The sequence below is a fragment of the Callionymus lyra genome, chromosome 13 (genome assembly GCF_982586985.1).
Source record: "Callionymus lyra chromosome 13, fCalLyr1.hap1.1, whole genome shotgun sequence".
NCBI classification, from domain to species: Eukaryota; Metazoa; Chordata; class Actinopteri; order Syngnathiformes; family Callionymidae; genus Callionymus; species Callionymus lyra.
The window spans coordinates 3,279,587-3,304,586 of record NC_141830.1 but is presented as its reverse complement, the minus strand read 5'-3'; the positions used below and the strand labels follow the sequence as shown (position 1 = coordinate 3,304,586).

The 25,000-nt window shown below is 38.6% G+C and overlaps 2 protein-coding genes across 2 annotated transcripts in view; one reads left to right on the top strand and one right to left on the bottom strand.

The window, feature by feature from the left end:
* slc22a16 (solute carrier family 22 member 16) overlaps window positions 1–20,485 on the top strand; it is a 20,505-nt gene extending 20 nt beyond the window's left edge. Inside the window, exons 1-8 of the mRNA XM_087805063.1 lie at window positions 1–71; window positions 553–1,029; window positions 6,860–6,977; window positions 13,935–14,493; window positions 15,379–15,506; window positions 19,834–19,943; window positions 20,002–20,101; window positions 20,205–20,485. The exon at window positions 1–71 is cut by the window's left edge and continues 20 nt beyond it. Coding sequence (XP_087661189.1) covers window positions 28–71; window positions 553–1,029; window positions 6,860–6,977; window positions 13,935–14,493; window positions 15,379–15,506; window positions 19,834–19,943; window positions 20,002–20,101; window positions 20,205–20,393 — 1,725 coding nt within the window. The 5' untranslated portion in view covers window positions 1–27 and the 3' untranslated portion in view covers window positions 20,394–20,485. The remainder of the gene's footprint in view (window positions 72–552; window positions 1,030–6,859; window positions 6,978–13,934; window positions 14,494–15,378; window positions 15,507–19,833; window positions 19,944–20,001; window positions 20,102–20,204) is intronic.
* Window positions 20,486–21,174: 689 nt separating this feature from the next.
* Window positions 21,175–25,000, bottom strand: part of LOC148066973 (uronyl 2-sulfotransferase-like) — a 102,667-nt gene continuing 98,841 nt past the window's right edge. Inside the window, exons 7-8 of the mRNA XM_087805065.1 lie at window positions 22,058–22,215; window positions 21,175–21,985 (exon numbers count right to left, since the gene is read on the bottom strand). Coding sequence (XP_087661191.1) covers window positions 21,693–21,985; window positions 22,058–22,215 — 451 coding nt within the window. The 3' untranslated portion in view covers window positions 21,175–21,692. The remainder of the gene's footprint in view (window positions 21,986–22,057; window positions 22,216–25,000) is intronic.

The following is a 25,000-nucleotide window of genomic DNA, read 5'->3' as shown; positions in this document are numbered from 1 at the left end:
CCGAACACAACTTCTCACGCTCGGAACATGACGGTGGAAAGAATTTTCGACGAACTTGGACATTTTAAAAGGTAACTTTTTGTTGTTGTTGTTTCATTTAAATAAACAAACGTCGTCGTTTAATCCGTTTTTTTTCTGTCAGAATATTCAGATGATTTCAGAGAATCGTCGTCAAAGTTTGGTTGATTTTGTTTAAAATGCTAGATTTTATTTATATGTTTCAGAAAATACAATCATCTTGTTTGATTTTTTTCTCATATCTTCTGATTATTGCGTTTAAAATGTTGAAATACATGTATTTATTTCAGTATTACTTGTTGTATTTAATCTCCAACAAAAGAAAGAAGTACTGATCGAACTTAAAATATTTTCCCTCTGGATCGAGTTTTTAAAAAACATGAATCAGATTTTTGAAGTATATTCAAGTACAGAAACACGAACGTCTCTGAAGAACATCTGTGTTCCTGTAGCTCTGAGTATACAACGATATCGTATATTACGTACAATATTATTGTGAGAAAAAAAAGCCAATAAACCATCGTTTTTGCTCAGATTCCAGGCATGTCTGTACTTCGCCGCGGTCTTCCAGTCCATCTCCTGTGGGATCCACTACCTGGCCTCGGTCTTCCTGGTGGAAACTCCCAACTTTGTGTGCAACATATCCGGCAACATCACCGACGTCCTGTTCGGGAACCTCTCGGGTTCGACGGTAGACGAGATCCTGCCCTTCTTCGCCCCCGGATCGGGTCCCCTGGTGGTCCGGACGTCGGAGGGTCAGCAGTGGGAGCTGGGTCGCTGTCGGCGAGCCCTTCGCCTGGACCCGCCGGACCTCACCTACCTCTTCAACGGCAGCACCACGGTGGAGACCTGCACCGGGAACTTTGTGTACGACCACAGCGAGGTGTACCAGAGCATCGTGACCGACTGGGATCTGGTGTGTGAGAGGGAGTGGTTGGCCAAGTTGTGTCAGCCCACCTTCATGTTCGGGGTTCTGATCGGGGCGCTGGTGTTCGGGGATGTTGCCGACAGGTGAGTTGAGACCAACCTTTAGGTCGGAGACTGAAGACTTTGGGACAAACTGTAGAAACTCACAAGTCCAATAAGAAACACATTTGCTACAAAAACATACCATTTTTCTCAAGAACGATGGACTTTCTAAACAGTTCTAAGGGACGTTCTATAGGAAGGTTCTGTATTCATCTCTCCTGCAAGTAAACTTGTTGTGACTTCAACCAATTCTAATCTTTGAAGTCGCTTCTTTGTTTAAGTCCACAGTCTTCAGACACATTCTTAACCTGACAGTTTTACACTCATTACTTGATAAAGTTGCTCTGAAATCTGGACGAACGAGAGGTTACGAGAGTCCATGATGACGTAATAATGGCTTCACTCCTCCTCCAGCTGTGATCACGCTTTGTTTATACAACGAGTCCCTTGGAGGTGGAGACCATTGATGAGGCGCGGTGACAAACCTCCATGCTTGACCAATCACAGCAGAGTGGGTGTGGTTATGATCAACAAGATTTCATCTCCAGAACAACAAAGTGTTTTCAGTGGGCGGAGCTTAAGATCATTTTCTAATGTTAATATTTAAATGAAAAGAGAGTTTTGTACAAACACACACTGATGATACAATAGAGTCACACATCACAACAACACACACTGATGATACAATAGAGTCACACACCACAACAACACACACACACTGATGATACAATAGAGTCACACATCACAACAACACACACACACTGATGTTACAATAGAGTCACACATCACAACAACACACACACACTGATGATACAATAGAGTCACACATCACAACAACACACACACACTGATGATACAATAGAGTCACACATCACAACAACACACACACACTGATGATACAATAGAGTCACATATCACAACAACACACACACACTGATGATACAATAGGGTCACACATCACAACAACACACACACACTGATGATACAATAGAGTCACACATCACAACAACACACACACACTGATGATACAAAAGAGTCACACATCAAAACAACACACAGACACTGATGATACAATAGAGTCACACATCACAACAACACACACTGATGATACAATAGAGTCACACATCACAACAACACACACACACTGATGATACAATAGAGTCACACATCACAACAACACACACACACTGATGATACAATAGAGTCACATATCACAACAACACACACACACTGATGATACAATAGAGTCACACATCACAACAACACACACACACTGATGATACAATAGAGTCACACATCACAACAACACACACACACTGATGATACAATAGAGTCACATATCACAACAACACATACACACTGATGATACAATAGAGTCACACATCACAACAACACACACACACTGATGATACAATAGAGTCACACATCACAACAACACACACACACACTGATGATACAATAGAGTCACACATCACAACAACACACACACACTGATGATACAATAGAGTCACACCTTACAACAACACACACACACTGATGATACAATAGAGTCACACATCACAACAACACACACTGATGATACAATAGAGTCACACATCACAACAACACACAGACACTGATGATACAATAGAGTCACACATCACAACAACACACACTGATGATACAATAGAGTCACACATCACAACAACACACATACACACTGATGATACAATAGAGTCACACATCACAACAACGCACACTGATGATACAATAGAGTCACACATCACAACAACACACACTGATGATACAACAGAGTCACACATCACAACAACACACAGACACTGATGATACAAAAGAGTCACACATCACAACAACACACACTGATGATACAATAGAGTCACACATCACAACAACACACATACACACTGATGATACAATAGAGTCACACATCACACCAACACACATACACACTGATGATACAATAGAGTCACACATCACAACAACACACATACACACTGATGATACAATAGAGTCACACATCACAACAACACACACTGATGATACAATAGAGTCACACATCACAACAACACACACACACTGATGATACAAAAGAGTCACACATCACAACAACACACACACACTGATGATACAATAGAGTCACACATCACAACAACACACACACACTGATGATACAAAAGAGTCACACATCACAACAACACACACTGATGATACAATAGAATCACACATCACAACAACACACACTGATGATACAATAGAGTCACACATCACAACAACAACACACACACACTGATGATACAATAGAGTCACAAATCACAACAATTCACACACACACACTGATGATACAATAGAGTCACACATCACAACAACACACACACACTGATGATACAATAGAGTCACACAACAACAACACACACACTGATGATACAATAGAGTCACACATCACAACAACACACACACTGATGATACAATAGAGTCACACATCACAACAACACACACACACTGATGATACAATAGAGTCACATATCACAACAACACACACTGATTATACAATAGAGTACCACATCACAACAACACACACACACTGATGATACAATAGAGTCACACATCACAACAACACACACACACACACTGATGATACAATAGAGTCACACATCACAACACACACACTGATGATACAATAGAGTCACACATCACAACAACACACACACTGATGATACAATAGAGTCACACATCACAACAACACACACACACTGATGATACAAAAGAGTCACACATCAAAACAACACACACTGATGATACAAAAGAGTCACACATCACAACAACACACACTGATGATACAATAGAGTCACACATCACAACACACACACTGATGATACAATAGAGTCACACATCACAACAACACACACACACACTGATGATACAATAGAGTCACACATCACAACAACACACACTGATTATACAATAGAGTCACACATCACAACAACACACACACTGATGATACAATAGAGTCACACATCACAACAACACACACACACTGATGATACAATAGAGTCACACATTACAACAACACACACACACTGATGACATAATAGAGTCACACATCACACACAAAAGAATAATAAATTAGCGCTTCACTAAGCTAAATATCATGCTCGCACTAGTGGCTACGCTCGAGACACACACTGTATGTGAAGCTTTTCATTCATTGTCTTTTCTGATGAGTCACCAGTGGTTCCAGCGAGAAGCTGTGAAACTAATGATCGAACCTCAAACTTTGCTCGTAGGATTTATTTTCCACTCTGACCCACTTTTCGTAAAAATCGCCCCAAAACCTGCCCTCGCTTATCTTGACGCTGTAATGATTGACTCTGCTGTGAGATACACAAACCTATCAGCCTCTCAGAGCAAACAAATTGACTGTGTGTAACATTCCGACTGGAAACTTTGACGTCCAAAGAAAAACGCAATTGGACCGACGGTGGCCATGTTGAAACGTAATCCTGGCGTACTATGAGTCACTAGTATTATGGTTGACTAGTGAAACTACCGGATCATCTCTGACCAACACTAAGAATGAAAGAAAATATTTGATTTCAAATGTTTTAATGTTATCATCGAAAGATTGACCAACAAACTCCAAAAACAGGAAAGAAGGGACTTGAATGAAGTCTCTTTGGGTTGTTGGTCCAACATGTCTCCTCAGAGATCTTCATTAGCAGAGAGAACACAGTCCACTGTAAGTCTAGAGCAGATCTGGTCCTTCAAGCTGGTCCGTGTGATGTGTGACTCTATTGTATCATCAGTGTGTGTGTGTTGTTGTGATGTGTGACTCTATTGTATCATCAGTGTGTGTGTTGTTGTGATGTGTGACTCTATTGTATCATCAGTGTGTGTGTTGTTGTGATGTGTGACTCTATTGTATCATCAGTGTGTGTGTGTTGTTGTGATGTGTGACTCTATTGTATCATCAGTGTGTGTGTGTTGTTGTGATGTGTGACTCTATTGTATCATCAGTGTGTGTGTGTTGTGATGTGTGACTCTATTGTATCATCAGTGTGTGTGTTGTTGTGATGTGTGACTCTATTGTATCATCAGTGTGTGTGTTGTTGTGATGTGTGACTCTATTGTATTATCAGTTTGTGTGTTGTTGTGATGTGTGACTTTATTGTATCATCAGTGTGTGTGTATTGTTGTGATGTGTGACTCTATTGTATCATCAGTGTGTGTGTGTTGTTGTGATGTGTGACTCTATTGTATCATCAATGTGTGTGTGGTTGTGATGTGTGACTCTATTGTATCATCAATGTGTGTGTTGTTGTGATGTGTGACTCTATTGTATCATCAGTGTGTGTGTTGTTGTGATGTGTGACTCTATTGTATCATCAGTGTGTGTGTGTTGTGATATGTGACTCTATTGTATCATCAGTGTGTGTTGTTGTGATGTGTGACTCTATTGTATCATCAGTGTGTGTTGTTGTGATATGTGACTCTATTGTATCATCAGTGTGTGATGTTGTGATGTGTGACTCTATTGTATCATCAGTGTGTGTTGTTGTGATATGTGACTCTATTTTATCATCAGTGTGTGATGTTGTGATGTGTGACTCTATTGTATCATCAGAGTGTGTGTGTTGTTGTGATGTGTGACTCTATTGTATCATCAGTGTGTGTTGTTGTGATGTGTGACTCTATTGTATCATCAGTGTGTGTGTGTTGTGATGTGTGACTCTATTGTATCATCAGTGTGTGTGTGTTGTTGTGATGTGTGACTCTATTGTATCATCAGTGTGTGTGTGTTGTTGTGATGTGTGACTCTATTGTATCATCAGTGTGTGTGTGTTGTTTTGATGTGTGAGTCTATTGTATCATCAGTGTGTGTGTGTTGTTGTGATGTGTGACTCTATTGTATCATCAATGTGTGTTTTGTTGTATTGTGTGACTCTATTCTATCATCAGTGTGTGTGTGTTGTTGTGATGTTTGAGTCTATTGTATCATCAGTGTGTGTGTGTTGTTGTGATGTGTGACTCTATTGTATCATCAGTGTGTGTGTTGTGATGTGTGACTCTATTGTATCATCAGTGTGTGTTGTTGTGATGTGTGACTCTATTGTATCATCAGTGTGTGTTGTTGTGATGTGTGACTCTATTGTATCATCAGTGTGTGTTTGTACAAAACTCTCTTTTCATTTAAATATTAAAATTAGAAAATGATCTTAAGCTCCACCCACTGAAAACACTTTGTTTTTCTGGAGATTAAAATCTCGTTGACCATAACCACACCCACTCTGCTGTGATTGGTCAAGCATGGAGGTTTGTCACCGCGCGTCATCAATGGTCTCCACCTCCAAGGGACTCGTTGTATAAACAAAGCGTGATCACAGCTGGAGGAGGAGTGAAGCCATTATTACGTCATCATGGACTCTCGTAACCTCTCGTTCGTCCAGATTTCAGAGCAACTTTATAAAGTAATAAAGTGTAAAACATGGTCCTGATGAGAAGTTACTGCGTCTTGAAGAACATTCACTACATGTAGTAAATTAGCTCATTTTATTGCAGATAGTTTTGAGAAGTAATACAATAATAACATGTGTATTAAACCTATACTTACACTTGAATCTAACAGGTGGTTCTTCTTCTGTTGGTTTAATTTAGTCACAGTATAGTAACAATGATCTGCATCAACACGTTATTACGTTATATTAAGAAGACGTTTTTTCGTTTTGAAATGTTTGCGACAAAAAAGCGCGACTTCTATTAAAATATCATGTTGGATTTTGTTTGTGTGGCAGGAAGTCGTCACTTTGACCAGAACCTCAAGTTTCAGCGTCACTTAAATCTCGTTTTTTTTTAATCCCAACGTCGTGTCTCTCAGGGTCGGACGGGTGCGGATCCTCATGTTCACCAGCGTCTGTCAGTTCGTGGTCGGCGTCTCCGTGGCTCTCTCCGGGAACTACTACATGTTCGTGGTGCTTCGCTTCCTGCTGGCCATGGTCAGTGTTCCTTCTGGCTCAGCTCCTTTACTCGGAGATGATCCACTTTTAGACGACAGAACCCGAGATTAGACGAGGAAAACCAAAAGTTAGTTAAAACAGACGCAGGAGTGTTTCGGCTCCGAACAGTCGCCTCCCTGTTCCCCTCGGATCCGTCCCCCCCATGCCCCCCAACTTCTCCCAGAGTTACAGCTGTTGTGTGTCACTGAGGACCCCCCCCCCCTCGTCTGGAGGGTCTTCATGTCTTCACTCCGTGACCCTGGTCTAGAAAGTTGCTTCACAAACAACCTTAACTCACCCCGCTTCCCTGTCAAACTGCCGTCGGGACCCTGAGGCCTGTGAACGCCCCTCGGACCCCCTGGTGAAATATGGGTCACAGGTGGTCTTCCTCGGTGTGTCCCACATTACTGTCTTAGGTTTCCGGGCGGCTGTTGGCAGGAGCGACTCTCTTCACGCCGTCGAGTGGAAGATTAACAATGTAGGGTTTATTTATATTAACGTAGTCATTAGTACTTTGTAGACCAGGGTCACAAAGTACTTCAAAATAATACTCAATAAAATATATACTTTTAAAGATCAAGATAAAACTGATAACAAACACAAGAGTCTCAGAGAATCAAGGAAAAGAATCAAATAAAAGTGTCTTGAGATGTTTCTTGAAGGAGTCAGTAGATCATCAAACACAGATGTTTCTTGAAGGAGTCAGTAGATCATCAAACACAGATGTTTCTTGAAGGAGTCAGTAGATCATCAAACACAGACGTTTCTTGAAGGAGTCAGTAGATCATCAAACACAGATGTTTCTTGAAGGAGTCAGTAGATCATCAAACACAGATGTTTCTTGAAGGAGTCAGTAGATCATCAAACACAGATGTTTCTTGAAGGAGTCAGTAGATCATCAAACACAGATGTTTCTCGAAGGAGTCAGTAGATCATCAAACACAGATGTTTCTTGAAGGAGTCAGTAGATCATCAAACACAGATGTTTCTTGAAGGAGTCAGTAGATCATCAAACACAGATGTTTCTTCAAGGAGTCAGTAGATCATCAAACACAGATGTTTCTTGAAGGAGTCAGTAGATCATCAAACACAGATGTTTCTTGAAGGAGTCAGTAGATCATCAAACACAGATGTTTCTTGAAGGAGTCAGTAGATCATCAAAAACAGATGTTTCTTGAAGGAGTCAGTAGATCATCAAACACAGAAGTTTCTTGAAGGAGTCAGTAGATCATCAAACACAGATGTTTCTTGAAGGAGTCAGTAGATCATCAAACACAGATGTTTCTTGAAGGAGTCAGTAGATCATCAAACACACATGTTTCTTGAAGGAGTCAGTAGATCATCAAAAACAGATGTTTCTTGAAGGAGTCAGTAGATCATCAAACACAGATGTTTCTTGAAGGAGTCAGTAGATCATCAAACACAGATGTTTCTTGAAGGAGTCAGTAGATCATCAAAAACAGATGTTTCTTGAAGGAGTCAGTAGATCATCAAACACAGATGTTTCTTGAAGGAGTCAGTAGATCATCAAACACAGATGTTTCTTGAAGGAGTCAGTAGATCATCAAGCACAGATGTTTCTTGAAGGAGTCAGTAGATCATCAAACACAGATGTTTCTTGAAGGAGTCAGTAGATCATCAAACACAGATGTTTCTTGAAGGAGTCAGTAGATCATCAAACACAGATGTTTCTTGAAGGAGTCAGTAGATCATCAAACACAGATGTTTCTTGAAGGAGTCAGTAGATCATCAAAAACAGATGTTTCTTGAAGGAGTCAGTAGATCATCAAACACAGAAGTTTCTTGAAGGAGTCAGTAGATCATCAAACACAGATGTTTCTTGAAGGAGTCAGTAGATCATCAAACACAGATGTTTCTTGAAGGAGTCAGTAGATCATCAAACACACATGTTTCTTGAAGGAGTCAGTAGATCATCAAAAACAGATGTTTCTTGAAGGAGTCAGTAGATCATCAAACACAGATGTTTCTTGAAGGAGTCAGTAGATCATCAAACACAGATGTTTCTTGAAGGAGTCAGTAGATCATCAAAAACAGATGTTTCTTGAAGGAGTCAGTAGATCATCAAACACAGATGTTTCTTGAAGGAGTCAGTAGATCATCAAACACAGATGTTTCTTGAAGGAGTCAGTAGATCATCAAGCACAGATGTTTCTTGAAGGAGTCAGTAGATCATCAAGCACAGATGTTTCTTGAAGGAGTCAGTAGATCATCAAACACAGATGTTTCTTGAAGGAGTCAGTAGATCATCAAGCACAGATGTTTCTCGAAGGAGTCAGTAGATCATCAAACACAGATGTTTCTTGAAGGAGTCAGTAGATCATCAAACACAGATGTTTCTTGAAGGAGTCAGTAGATCATCAAACACAGATGTTTCTTGAAGGAGTCAGTAGATCATCAAACACAGATGTTTCTTGAAGGAGTCAGTAGATCATCAAACACACATGTTTCTTGAAGGAGTCAGTGGATCATCAAACACAGATGATTCTTGAAGGAGTCAGTAGATCATCAAACACAGATGTTTCTTGAAGGAGTCAGTAGATCATCAAACACAGATGTTTCTTGAAGGAGTCAGTAGATCATCAAACACAGATGTTTCTTGAAGGAGTCAGTAGATCATCAAACACAGATGTTTCTTGAAGGAGTCAGTAGATCATCAAACACAGATGTTTCTTGAAGGAGTCAGTAGATCATCAAACACAGATGTTTCTTGAAGGATTCAGTAGATCATCAAACACAGATGTTTCTTGAAGGAGTCAGTAGATCATCAAACACAGATGTTTCTAGAAGGAGTCAGTAGATCATCAAACATAGATGTTTCTAGAAGGAGTCAGTAGATCATCAAACACAGATGTTTCTTGAAGGAGTCAGTAGATCATCAAACACAGATGTTTCTTGAAGGAGTCAGTAGATCATCAAACACAGATGTTTCTTGAAGGAGTCAGTAGATCATCAAACACAGATGTTTCTTGAAGGAGTCAGTAGATCATCAAACACAGATGTTTCTTGAAGGAGTCAGTAGATCATCAAACACAGATGTTTCTTGAAGGAGTCAGTAGATCATCAAACACAGATGTTTCTTGAAGGAGTCAGTAGATCATCAAACACAGATGTTTCTTGAAGGAGTCAGTAGATCATTAAGCACAGATGTTTCTTGAAGGAGTCAGTAGATCATTAAGCACAGATGTTTCTTGAAGGAGTCAGTAGATCATCAAACACAGATGTTTCTTGAAGGAGTCAGTAGATCATCAAACACAGATGTTTCTTGAAGGACTCAGTAGATCATCAAACACAGATGTTTCTTGAAGGACTCAGTAGATCATCAAACACAGATGTTTCTTGAAGGAGTCAGTAGATCATCAAACACAGATGTTTCTTGAAGGAGTCAGTAGATCATCAAACACAAATGTTTCTTGAAGGAGTCAGTAGATCATCAAACACAGATGTTTCTTGAAGGAGTCAGTAGATCATCAAACACACATGTTTCTTGAAGGAGTCAGTAGATCATCAAAAACAGATGTTTCTTGAAGGAGTCAGTAGATCATCAAACACAGATGTTTCTTGAAGGAGTCAGTAGATCATCAAACACAGATGTTTCTTGAAGGAGTCAGTAGATCATCAAAAACAGATGTTTCTTGAAGGAGTCAGTAGATCATCAAACACAGATGTTTCTTGAAGGAGTCAGTAGATCATCAAACACAGATGTTTCTTGAAGGAGTCAGTAGATCATCAAGCACAGATGTTTCTTGAAGGAGTCAGTAGATCATCAAGCACAGATGTTTCTTGAAGGAGTCAGTAGATCATCAAACACAGATGTTTCTTGAAGGAGTCAGTAGATCATCAAGCACAGATGTTTCTCGAAGGAGTCAGTAGATCATCAAACACAGATGTTTCTTGAAGGAGTCAGTAGATCATCAAACACAGATGTTTCTTGAAGGAGTCAGTAGATCATCAAACACAGATGTTTCTTGAAGGAGTCAGTAGATCATCAAACACAGATGTTTCTTGAAGGAGTCAGTAGATCATCAAACACACATGTTTCTTGAAGGAGTCAGTGGATCATCAAACACAGATGATTCTTGAAGGAGTCAGTAGATCATCAAACACAGATGTTTCTTGAAGGAGTCAGTAGATCATCAAACACAGATGTTTCTTGAAGGAGTCAGTAGATCATCAAACACAGATGTTTCTTGAAGGAGTCAGTAGATCATCAAACACAGATGTTTCTTGAAGGAGTCAGTAGATCATCAAACACAGATGTTTCTTGAAGGAGTCAGTAGATCATCAAACACAGATGTTTCTTGAAGGAGTCAGTAGATCATCAAACACAGATGTTTCTTGAAGGAGTCAGTAGATCATCAAACACAGATGTTTCTAGAAGGAGTCAGTAGATCATCAAACATAGATGTTTCTAGAAGGAGTCAGTAGATCATCAAACACAGATGTTTCTTGAAGGAGTCAGTAGATCATCAAACACAGATGTTTCTTGAAGGAGTCAGTAGATCATCAAACACAGATGTTTCTTGAAGGAGTCAGTAGATCATCAAACACAGATGTTTCTTGAAGGAGTCAGTAGATCATCAAACACAGATGTTTCTTGAAGGAGTCAGTAGATCATCAAACACAGATGTTTCTTGAAGGAGTCAGTAGATCATCAAACACAGATGTTTCTTGAAGGAGTCAGTAGATCATCAAACACAGATGTTTCTTGAAGGAGTCAGTAGATCATTAAGCACAGATGTTTCTTGAAGGAGTCAGTAGATCATTAAGCACAGATGTTTCTTGAAGGAGTCAGTAGATCATCAAACACAGATGTTTCTTGAAGGAGTCAGTAGATCATCAAACACAGATGTTTCTTGAAGGACTCAGTAGATCATCAAACACAGATGTTTCTTGAAGGACTCAGTAGATCATCAAACACAGATGTTTCTTGAAGGAGTCAGTAGATCATCAAACACAGATGTTTCTTGAAGGAGTCAGTAGATCATCAAACACAAATGTTTCTTGAAGGAGTCAGTAGATCATCAAACACAGATGTTTCTTGAAGGAGTCGGTAGATCATCAAACACAGATGTTTCTTGAAGGAGTCAGTAGATCATCAAACACAGATGTTTCTTGAAGGAGTCAGTAGATCATTAAGCACAGATGTTTCTTGAAGGAGTCAGTAGATCATTAAGCACAGATGTTTCTTGAAGGAGTCAGTAGATCATCAAACACAGATGTTTCTTGATGGAGTCAGTAGATCATCAAACACAGATGTTTCTTGATGGAGTCAGTAGATCATCAAACACAGATGTTTCTTGAAGGAGTCAGTAGATCATCAAACACAGATGTTTCTTGAAGGAGTCAGTAGATCATCAAACACAGATGTTTCTTGAAGGAGTCAGTAGATCATCAAACACAGATGTTTCTTGAAGGAGTCAGTAGATCATCAAACACAGATGTTTCTTGAAGGAGTCAGTAGATCATCAAACACAGATGTTTCTTGAAGGCGTCAGTAGATCATCAAACACAGATGTTTCTTGAAGGAGTCAGTAGATCATCAAACACAGATGTTTCTTGAAGGAGTCAGTAGATCATCAAACACAGATGTTTCTTGAAGGAGTCAGTAGATCATCAAACACAGATGTTTCTTGAAGGAGTCAGTAGATCATCAAACACAGATGTTTCTTGAAGGAGTCAGTAGATCATCAAACACAGATGTTTCTTGAAGGAGTCAGTAGATCATCAAACACAGATGTTTCTTGAAGGAGTCAGTAGATCATCAAACACAGATGTTTCTTGAAGGCGTCAGTAGATCATCAAACACAGATGTTTCTTGAAGGAGTCAGTAGATCATCAAACACAGATGTTTCTTGAAGGAGTCAGTAGATCATCAAACACACAGATGTTTCTTGAAGGAGTCAGTAGATCATCAAACACAGATGTTTCTTGAAGGAGTCAGTAGATCATCAAACACACAGATGTTTCTTGAAGGAGTCAGTAGATCATCAGACACAGATGTTTCTTGAAGGAGTCAGTAGATCATCAAACACAGATGTTTCTTGAAGGAGTCAGTAGATCATCAAACACAGATGTTTCTTGAAGGAGTCAGTAGATCATCAAACACAGATGTTTCTTGAAGGAGTCAGTAGATCATCAAACACAGATGTTTCTTGAAGGAGTCAGTAGATCATCAAACACAGATGTTTCTTGAAGGAGTCAGTAGATCATCAAACACAGATGTTTCTTGAAGGAGTCAGTAGATCATCAAACACAGAGATGGTTCCAAAGCTTAGGAGCAACAGTCTGGAAGGATTTCTCTCCTCTGGTGCGGAAGTTCAGGAACCATGAGTAGATTCTGATCCACAGACCTCAGAGCCTGAGCTGGGGTGTAAGTCTGGATCAGATCATGAAGGTCTGACCATGAATAGATCTGAAAGTAAGAACTAGAATTTTAAAATAATCCTGAAAGAAACTGGCAGCCAGTGAAGAGTTTGAAGGAGAAATGTGAGTTCTTCTACTAGAGCGGCTCAGAATTCTGGCTGCAGAGTTTAGTATGAACTGCAGGCGAGACACATCCTTCTGGTTTAGTCACGAAACAAACTGTTACAATAGTGTAAACGACACAAACGCATGGATTATAAGATCCAGATCGTGTTGTGACAACATTTGACCAAGTTAAGAGATTTTTCTCAGTTGAAGGAAACCGTTTTTGGAGTTTTGAAGTAGAGACATGTCTTTGTCAAATATCCAGGTTTCTCAGGCTCAGGGATTGTGACTTGACACTGTGACTATATTATTGGCAGGTCTGGTGGAAACATCTGTTACAAACTCACCTACACATCATAGAAGGGAATAGTTATGTGGCCCTCAGGGGAAAGTTCAGGGACCCCTGCATTAGAGGCTTGGATGGACAGTTTGTCACAGCGCAACTTCATTAAAATGTTCTTGTTCCAGGTCTCCAGTGGCTATCTGGTGGTGGTCTTTGTCTACGTGACGGAGTTCACTGGTATCAAGGTTCGCACCTGGACCTCCATGCACGTCCACGCTGCGTTCGCAGTCGGCATCATGGTGGTGGCGCTGACGGGCTACCTGGTGAGGGTGTGGTGGATCTACCAGATCATCCTCTCCTTGTGCACCTCGCCCTTCCTGCTCTTCTGCTGGAAGTTCCCCGAGACGCCGTTTTACCTGATAGCCAAGGGACGATTCCAGGACACTCAGACCCTGCTGGACACCATCGCCCGGGTCAACGGGCTGGAGTGTCGGCTGAGGGCCGAAGACCTCCTGGAGACCTCGACCCAAAACGGAGTTCCTCTGCTGGAGCAGGAGACCTGCCCGCAGCCACAGACCGTGGAGAAGAAGCAGTCCATCCTAGACCTGTTCAGAACATGGAGGATGGCCTGGAGGACCCTCACCGTGTGGGCCATCTGGTTCATCGGCAGTCTGGGGTATTACGTCTTCTCACTGGGCTCGGTCAACCTCGGAGGGAACCAGTACGTAAACCTCTTCCTCGCTGGTGAGTTGTTTTGCACTTCTGGGATTCTATCTAAATGTAAGGCATTGTGTATTTTGTGCTATAAAGTGCTCTTAAGTATGTCTCAAGAATCCAGTTTCTTATTGATGGTTTCTGGTTGGTTACTGACCTCAAAAGTCTTGGGACTTTAGTAAGCTAGGTAGCCGCACCGTGCTTTATGTGCCCTGAACATAGAACCGTTGATTGGTATTATCGCCTTAAAGCAGTCAACCTGTCCAGAAAAGGACCGAGACGGTGCAGGTTTTTGTTCCAACCAAGTCAAGCACACATGAGTTAACCAATCAGGTGTCGGCTTAAACAAGCAACACCTGACTGACAATTCATTGATTACTTCCTTCAGTCGCCTGATTGGTTCAACTATAATGTGCTTGACTGGTTGGATCCAAAACCTGCACCGACTCGGTCCTTATCTGGACCAGTTTGACACGTGTGCCTTAAAGTCTTAGAAATCATGTTGAGTCTACTAATGGTCAGGAGTTCTTCTGGATACTCCACTGACCAGTCATTCAGGCGAAGGCAGTTGAGGTTGCGAGGACACCTTCCAAGAATGTCTCCTGGACTTGTCCCTCTGCGGGTGATGATGGAATATCCAACTGGAAGGAGACCTCGGGGTAGACTCGGGTCATGTTGGACCGACTGGGTCTTCTGGCCTAGGAATGCCTCAGAGGTTCCTGGGGAAACCCTGGACTTTATTAGCGGCGGGACATGAAGGAACGCTTTTAATAATCTTGACTAGTGATTGAACTCTTGTAACGTCAGGGCCAGCAGGGAAGACAGCAGCACGTTCAGGAGTTATTTAGGTTCTAGAACGTCCTGGTGTCAAGACTATCACGAGATCCGCTGACCGGGCGCTGTCGTCTGTCCCAGGTGCCGTGGAACTTCCCTCTTATCTGGTGGGCTGTTACGCCATGGACCGGATCGGCAGGAAGAAGACGTGTGCTCCGGCGCTGCTGCTGGCCGGCGTGGCCTGCATGCTCATCATCGTGGTTCCTGGAGTACGTACTTTAACACACTTGCGTCGGTAACAACAGTAGAAGAGAAACACATTTGACCATCATCAACTGTGAAGCTTCGTTAATATTTCTTCTTTCGCTAACAATTAGTTATGTTTGTGTTTATTGAAGTATTTTGTCTATATGAGCATATCGTAAGCATTAGCCACATAACTAAGTATCATAATGTTTAGTTAGCTATTTAGCTGTGTTAGTGTCAGTTATTAATCTATGCTAGCATGTTTAGTTAGCTATTGAGCTGTGTTAGCGTCTGTCATTAATCTATGCTAGCATGTTTAGTTAGCTATTTAGCTGTGTTAGTGTCAGTTATTAATCTATGCTAGCATGTTTAGTTAGCTATTGAGCTGTGTTAGAGTCAGTCATTAATCTATGCTAGCATGTTTAGTTAGCTATTTAGCTGTGTTAGCGTCAGTCCTAAATCTATGCTAGCATGTTTAGTTAGCTATTTAGCTGTGTTAGCGTCAGTCATAAATCTATGCTAGCATGTTTAGTTAGCTATTGAGCTGTGTTAGCATCAGTCATTAATCTATGCTAGCATGTTTAGTTAGCTATTTAGCTTCGTTAGCGTCAGTCATTAATCTATGCTAGCATGTTTAGTTAGCTATTTAGCTGTGTTAGCGTCAGTCCTAAATCTATGCTAGCATGTTTAGTTAGCTATTTAGCTGTGTTAGCGTCAGTCATAAATCTATGCTAGCATGTTTAGTTAGCTATTGAGCTGTGTTAGCATCAGTCATTAATCTATGCTAGCATGTTTAGTTAGCTATTTAGCTTCGTTAGCGTCAGTCATTAATCTATGCTAGCATGTTTAGTTAGCTATTTAGCTGTGTTAGTGTCAGTCATTTATCTATGCTAGCATGTTTAGTTAGCTATTTAGCTGTGTTAGTGTCAGTTATTAATCTATGCTAGCATGTTTAGTTAGCTATTGAGCTGTGTTAGCGTCAGTCATAAATCTATGCTAGCATGTTTAGTTAGCTATTTAGCTGTGTTAGTGTCAGTCATTAATCTATGCTAGCATGTTTAGTTAGCTATTGAGCTGTGTTAGCGTCTGTCATTAATCTATGCTAGCATGTTTAGTTAGCTATTTAGCTGTGTTAGCGTCTGTCATTAATCTATGCTAGCATGTTCAGTTAGCTATTTAGCTGTGTTAGTGTCAGTTATTAATCTATGCTAGCATGTTTAGTTAGCTATTGAGCTGTGTTAGCGTCTGTCATTAATCTATGCTAGCATGTTTAGTTAGCTATTTAGCTGTGTTAGCGTCAGTCATAAATCTATGCTAGCATGTTAAGTTAGCTATTGAGCTGTGTTAGTGTCTGTCCTTAATCTATGCTAGCATGTTTAGTTAGCTATTGAGCTGTGTTAGCGTCAGTCATTAATCTATGCTAGCATGTTTAGTTAGCTATTTAGCTTCGTTAGCTTCAGTCATAAATCTATGCTAGCATGTTTAGTTAGCTATTTAGCTGCGTTAGCGTCAGTCATAAATCTATGCTAGCATGTTTAGTTAGCTATTTAGCTGTGTTAGTGTCAGTCATTAATCTATGCTAGCATGTTTAGTTAGCTATTGAGCTGTGTTAGCGTCTGTCATTAATCTATGCTAGCATGTTTAGTTAGCTATTTAGCTGTGTTAGCGTCAGTCATAAATCTATGCTAGCATGTTTAGTTAGCTATTTAGCTGTGTTAGTGTCAGTCATTAATCTATGCTAGCATGTTTAGTTAGCTATTGAGCTGTGTTAGTGTCTGTCCTTAATCTATGCTAGCATGTTTAGTTAGCTATTGAGCTGTGTTAGCGTCAGTCATTAATCTATGCTAGCATGTTTAGTTAGCTATTTAGCTTCGTTAGCTTCAGTCATAAATCTATGCTAGCATGTTTAGTTAGCTATTTAGCTTCGTTAGCGTCAGTCATAAATCTATTCTAGCATGTTTAGTTAGCTATTTAGCTGTGTTAGCGTCAGTCATAAATCTATGCTAGCATGTTTAGTTAGCTATTTAGGTGTGTTAGCGTCAGTCATAAATCTATGCTAGCATGTTTAGTTAGCTATTTAGCTGTGTTAGCGTCAGTCATAAATCTATGCTAGCATGTTTAGTTAGCTATTTAGCTTCGTTAGCTTCAGTCATAAATCTATGCTAGCATGTTTAGTTAGCTATTTAGCTGCGTTAGCGTCAGTCATAAATCTATGCTAGCATGTTTAGTTAGCTATTTAGCTGTGTTAGTGTCAGTCATTAATCTATGCTAGCATGTTTAGTTAGCTATTGAGCTGTGTTAGCGTCTGTCATTAATCTATGCTAGCATGTTTAGTTAGCTATTTAGCTGTGTTAGCGTCAGTCATAAATCTATGCTAGCATGTTTAGTTAGCTATTTAGCTGTGTTAGTGTCAGTCATTAATCTATGCTAGCATGTTTAGTTAGCTATTGAGCTGTGTTAGTGTCTGTCCTTAATCTATGCTAGCATGTTTAGTTAGCTATTGAGCTGTGTTAGCGTCAGTCATTAATCTATGCTAGCATGTTTAGTTAGCTATTTAGCTTCGTTAGCTTCAGTCATAAATCTATGCTAGCATGTTTAGTTAGCTATTTAGCTTCGTTAGCGTCAGTCATAAATCTATTCTAGCATGTTTAGTTAGCTATTTAGCTGTGTTAGCGTCAGTCATAAATCTATGCTAGCATGTTTAGTTAGCTATTTAGGTGTGTTAGCGTCAGTCATAAATCTATGCTAGCATGTTTAGTTAGCTATTTAGCTGTGTTAGCGTCAGTCATAAATCTATGCTAGCATGTTTAGTTAGCTATTTAGCCGTGTAAGCATCAGCCATATATCTATGCCAGAATGTTAAGTTAGCTATTTAGCTGTGTTAGCGTCAAACATATATCTATGCTAGCATGTTTTTTTAGCTATTGAGCTTTTTGAGCATAAGCCATACAACTATGTAACTATATTTAGTTAGCTATTAAGCTGTGTTAGCGTCAGTCATATATCTATGCTAGCATGTTTAGTTAGCTATTTAGCTGTGTTAGCATCAGCCATATAGCTTTGCTATTATATAAAATAAGCCATAAAGCTTTCTTAAACTCAGTCATATAGCTATGCTAGTGAGTTTAATTAGCTGTGTAAGCATCATCCATAAATCTATGCTAGCATGTTTAGTTAGCTATTGAGCTTTTTGAGCATAATCCATAAAACTATGTTACTATATTTACTTAGCTATTTAGCTGTTTTAGCTTCAGTCAAATAGCTGTGTTATGTCTTTGGTTAACTTTTAGCTGTTTTAGCATCAGCCACATAGCTATGTCAGTATGTATAGCTTAAGCCATAAAACTATGCTATTATGTTAAGTTGGCTAATTAGCTCTGTTAGCTTTAGTCATATGTCTATGCTAGGATGTTTAGTTGGCTATTTAGCTGTTTAAGCGTTGACCACATAGCTATGCTAGTACGTTTAGTAAGCTTTTAAGCTGTGTTAGCATCAGCCAAATATGAAACATAATCGAAAACCTTTGCCAGTGTTGTTAACGTAACATAGATTATTGTGGTGCCAGTACAGAATAAATTAATAAAGGCACCTAAATTGCTATGTTAGCATGTTTGGCTAGCATGTGTTAGCTACACCCATATAGCTATTTTAGTATGTTTAGTTAGCTATTGAGCTGTGTTAGCATTAGCCATCTATCTATCTATTCATTAGTTTAAGAAGCAATTAAGCCGTATTAGCATAAGCCATATAGCCATGTTAGTAAGTTTAATTAGCTGAGTTAGCATCAGCCATAGTTAGCTATTTAGCTGTTTTGGCATCAGCCATGGACAAGCTATGTTAGTAAGTTTATTTAGCCTTTTAGCCACACAGCTTTGCTAGGATGTTTAGTTAGCTGTATAGCTGTGTTAGCATCAGCCAAACGCTGTGTTCGGATGTTGGCTATGTTAGAATGTTAGCATGCTAGTTTAATTTAACTGGTGTTCTTAATCATATCTTAGTAAGATTAAGCTTCCTAGCTATGTTAGTGTTTCAAAGTCAGAGTGGTTGGTAACGGTGTTAGCGTGCTAGGATTCCTACTCAAGAACGGTATTAGCAATGTAGCTGTGTTAGCATAACAACGCATCTTCAACAAGTGGTCGATTGATCGTAACATTCAAAATGTTAAATACATGTTTTCCGTCTTTAAGAAAAAATGCTAATCTTTCGATAATCTTATCACGTCTTCCTTCCGACCCTTCATCCTGTTCTCGGAATTTCCCATGAACCCTTGCAGGATTTCACTTCCTGTTCAGACGAGATATTTATAAGTGTTGAGATCCAGAGATGAAAGTGTGTCGATGTCTCGCGCAGGACATCAGGATTCTCTCCATCGTCCTCAGCATGACGGGAAAGTTCGCCATCGCCATCGCTTTCGGCCTCATCTACCTGTACACCTGCGAGCTGTACCCCACCATCATCAGGTGAGCCCCGTTCGCCCATCGTCCTCCTCCCAGCGTCCGACTCCTTCTCCTGCTCCAGGTCCCTGGCAGTGGGCAGTGGCAGCATGATGTGCCGCGTGGGCAGCGTGGTCGCCCCCTTCTGCGTCTACCTGACCGACGTCTGGACCTACCTTCCTCAGGTACGGTCTGCAGCTCTCTGCCGCCCCCTCGTGAGCGAGGGCCGTGTACTGCAGCTCGCTCGTCAAATAAACGCCCCCTCGGCGTTTTCTCTCTCGCCGGCAGCTCATCGTGGGCATCCTGGCGTTCGTCATCGGCGTGCTGACCCTGCTGCTGCCCGAGACCCTGGGTCAGCCCCTGACCACCACCATGGAGGAGGCGGACGCTCTGGGTCGGGCTCCGGTCAAGAAGGGCGTCGCCGCCGCCGACGACGACGACGGCGTGGAGATGAAGCGGGCGCCGAGCGAGGCCTGAGGGTCACGACCTCTGACCTTCATCCGCGAGCGACCTCTCGGGGTCGAGGAGCGAAACGTCCTGTTGTGTCGGGATTGAAACACGAGCTTCATGTTTACAAACTACAGACTGACCTTTGAACCCTCTTTAGACTAGTATGGACACCCTGGAAAGCTGCGCACACACACATGCAAACACTGACACACAAGAGCCGTGAAAGAAAACTGTTTACACATGTTTTGGTTTTTCAGTCTTAATTTGATTTTTCAATTTGTTCGGGAAAAAAACTGTCAATCAACTGTCGTGCGTCGCGTCAGAAGGTTCGGACCAAAGTTCAGATTCACCTGTTCAGTCACAGGACAACACACCTGCAGGAAAGTACTTTTGTATTCTTGGGTTTTGAAGTAAAATTGTGTATTTTGCTACCGTTTGTCATTCATGAATCAACAAAGTGTGAAACGAAAGAGCCTTTTGTGTTGTTGTTGTTGTTTAAAGAACTAAATAAAAATACTTTTGACTCTGATCTGAACTATTTTATATATGAAAAATACATGCAACTGAATAAAAGTTGTACAAGTACAAGAACATAATTAAATAAACTACCATCATTTCCCGAATGTTGTTTCTTTTAGGCGTCAACCGCCTTAAAATACTTTTATAGTATTTTTCATACACGATATCACGCCATCTAGTGGACGCATGTGAATATTATAGTTCAGTATTCAGTACTTTTGTAGCAAATTTAATTCTGTACTCGAGTATACTTCATCTTTGATACATATTGATAGTAGAAACACGACGAGACGTTGGAGGACGTTTATTGTGGACTCTGAGATTCACTGAACTTTGAACCCGTTGAAAGTTTTGGAATTAAAAAAACAAAAAAAAACCAACAACAGATTCAAAAACACGTTGTCCTTCCTGAGAAACACCTGGAATGCAAACGAATAGAAAAGAATAAATTAAAACCGGCCTCAAGTGTCTGTTAGCTTAAGACGGTCCGAGGACCTACGAGCGGATCCATGTCCGGACCTTCAGGACTTTGGTTCCCTCGGAAGACGGGTTTTTTTTTTTTCGCTCGTGAATTCTCTGAATTCATAAAGAGCTCGCGCGGCGCCCCCAGCTCCAGGAGGACCTCGGGGGGCCGTGGGTCCGGGTCAGGGTCGGACCAGCCAGCTGTTGGCGTCCTCCAGGTCGGCGTCCAGCTCCAGGAGGACCTCGGGGGGCCGTGGGTCCGGGTCAGGGTCGGACCAGCCAGCTGTTGGCGTCCTCCAGGTCGGCGTCCAGCTCCAGGAGGACCTTCCGGGCCGTGGGTCCGCGTCAGGGTCGGACCAGCCAGCTGTTGGCGTCCTCCAGGTCGGCGTCCAGCTCCTCGTCCTCGTCCAGGGGCTCCGGCGTCCTCCGGGACAGCTCCTGCAGGAAGGCGGGCGAGTAGACGGGCGGCGGCGTGGTGGACTTCAGCCCGATCTTCTTCTTGGTCAGGTGGAACTGGTCCCGGATGAAGTTGTAGAACTGGTACTCGTAGCGCATGCGGTGGTAGAGGACCTGCAGGGCCTCCAGGGTGGGCGTGTGTTTGCGCACGGTGCCCGTCATGTTGCCCATCTTCTTGTAGTCTGAGGAGCACAGTTCAGGGTCAGCGCCGCACCAGAGGGGGGGGGGGGGGGGGGCTCGGCCTCGGGACCTACCGGGACTCTTGTAGATGTCCAGGACGCCGGTGAAGTAGTGCGGCAGCAGCCGCTCCAGGAGACGCAGAACGTCCTCCAGCTCCTCCAGGACGCCCACCAGGAGGTAGTTCTCCAGCACGTTCTGCTTGGCTCGCTCCAGGGCCCACGACCCGGGTTCCCTGGTGGACGACAAGAGAGTTGCAGGCAAAGAGGGACGACTGATGACTCGGCAGTTTTTTAATTGAAACACTGACCGAATATTAGATTAGATTATATTTTATTTTTATTTTTATAGAAATAATGTTTATATATTGAAAATCGTAGTTTTCATAATAATAATGACATAAAAAAATGGTATATTTCGAAAGAAAAACATTATTTTTCCAACTGTTTTTATTTAAAAATAAAGTGATTAATAGATTTTTTAATGATTAAAGTCAAATGTTATTAATAGTTAATACTTTTATGTTGAATTTAAATGAATTGAACTTATGGATTAAAAAATATTAAAGTATTTTGAATTTGAAATAATCTAAAACTGTATAATATAATGATGTAATTAATAGATTTTTTTAATGATTAAAGTCAATATCAAATGTTATTAATAGTTAATACTTTTATGTTGAATTTAAATGAATTGAACTTATGGATTAAAAAATATTAAAGTATTTTGAATTTGAAATAATCTAAAACTGTATAATATAATGATGTAATTAATATATTTTTTAATGATTAAAGTCAATATCAAATGTTATTAATAGTTAATACTTTTATGTTGAATTTAAATGAATTGAATTTATGGATTAAAAAATATTAAAGTATTTTGAATTTGAAATAATCTAAAACTGTATAATATAATGATGTAATTAATAGATTTTTTTAATGAAATAATGTCTATATATTGAAAATCGTAGTTTTCATAATAATAATGACATAAAAAAAATGGTATATTTCGAAAGAAAAACAATATTTTTCCAACTGTATTTATTAAAAAATAAAGTGATTAATAGATTTTTTAATGATTAAAGTCAATATCAAACGTTATTAATAGTTAATACTTTTATGTTGAATTTAAATGAATTGAATTTATGGATTAAAAAATATTAAAGTATTTTGAATTTGAAATCATCTAAAACTGTATAATATAATGATGTAATTAATAGATTTTTTAATGATTAAAGTCAATATCAAACGTTATTAATAGTTAATACTTTTATGTTGAATTTAAATGAATTGAATTTATGGATTAAAAAATATTAAAGTATTTTGAATTTGAAATAATCTAAAACTGTATAATATAATGATGTAATTAATAGATTTTTTAATGATTAAAGTCAATATCAAATGTTATTAATAGTTAATACTTTTATGTTGAATTTAAATGAATTGAATTTATGGATTAAAAAATATTAAAGTATTTTGAATTTGAAATAATCTAAAACTGTATAATATAATGATGTAATTAATATATTTTTTAATGATTAAAGTCAATATCAAATGTTATTAATAGTTAATACTTTTATGTTGAATTTAAATGAATTGAATTTATGGATTAAAAAATATTAAAGTATTTTGAATTTGAAATAATCTAAAACTGTATAATATAATGATGTAATTAATAGATTTTTTTAATGAAATAATGTCTATATATTGAAAATCTTAGTTTTCATAATAATAATGACGTAAAAAAATGGTATATTTCGAAAGAAAAACAATATTTTTCCAACTGTATTTATTAAAAAATAAAGTGATTAATAGATTTTTTAATGATTAAAGTCAATATCAAATGTTATTAATAGTTAATTCCTTTATGTTGAATTTAAATGAATTGAACTTATGGATTAAAAAATATTAAAGTATTTTGAATTTGAAATAATCTAAAACTGTATAATATAATGATGTAATTAATATATTTTTTAATGATTAAAGTCAATATCAAATGATATTAATAGTTTCGCCACGATTTACTCAAATAACTTTTAACTCTTTTATGTTGAATTTAATTGAATTGAACTTATGGATTAAAAAATATTAAAGTATTTTGAATTTGAAATAATCTAAAACTGTATAATATAATGATGTAATTAATATATGTTTTTAATGATTAAAGTCAATATCAAATGATATTAATAGTTAATACTTTTATGTTGAATTTAAATGAATTGAATTTATGGATTAAAAAATATTAAAGTATTTTGAATTTGAAATAATCTAAAACTGTATAATATAATGATGTAATTAATATATTTTTTTAATGATTAAAGTCAATATCAAATGTTATTAATAGTTAATACTTTTATGTTGAATTTAAATGAATTGAACTTATGGATTAAAAAATATTAAAGTATTTTGAATTTGAAATCATCTAAAACTGTATAATATAATGATGTAATTAATATATTTTTTAATGATTAAAGTCAATATCAAATGATATTAATAGTTAATACTTTTATGTTTAATTGAAATGAATTGAATTTATGGATTAAAAAATATTAAAGTATTTTGAATTTGAAATCATCTAAAACTGTATAATATAATGATGTAATTAATATATTTTTTAATGATTAAAGTCAATATCAAATGATATTAATAGTTAATACTTTTATGTTGAATTTAAATGAATTGAATTTATGGATTAAAAAATATTAAAGTATTTTGAATTTGAAATAATCTAAAACTGTATAATATAATGATGTAATTAATATTTTTTTTTAATGATTAAAGTCAATATCAAATGATATTAATAGTTAATACTTTTATGTTGAATTTAAATGAATTGAACTTATGGATTAAAAAATATTAAAGTATTTTGAATTTGAAATAATCTAAAACTGTATAATATAATGATGTAATTAATAGATTTTTTAATGATTAAAGTCAATATCAAATGTTATTAATAGTTAATACTTTTATGTTGAATTTAAATGAATTGAACTTATGGATTAAAAAATATTAAAGTATTTT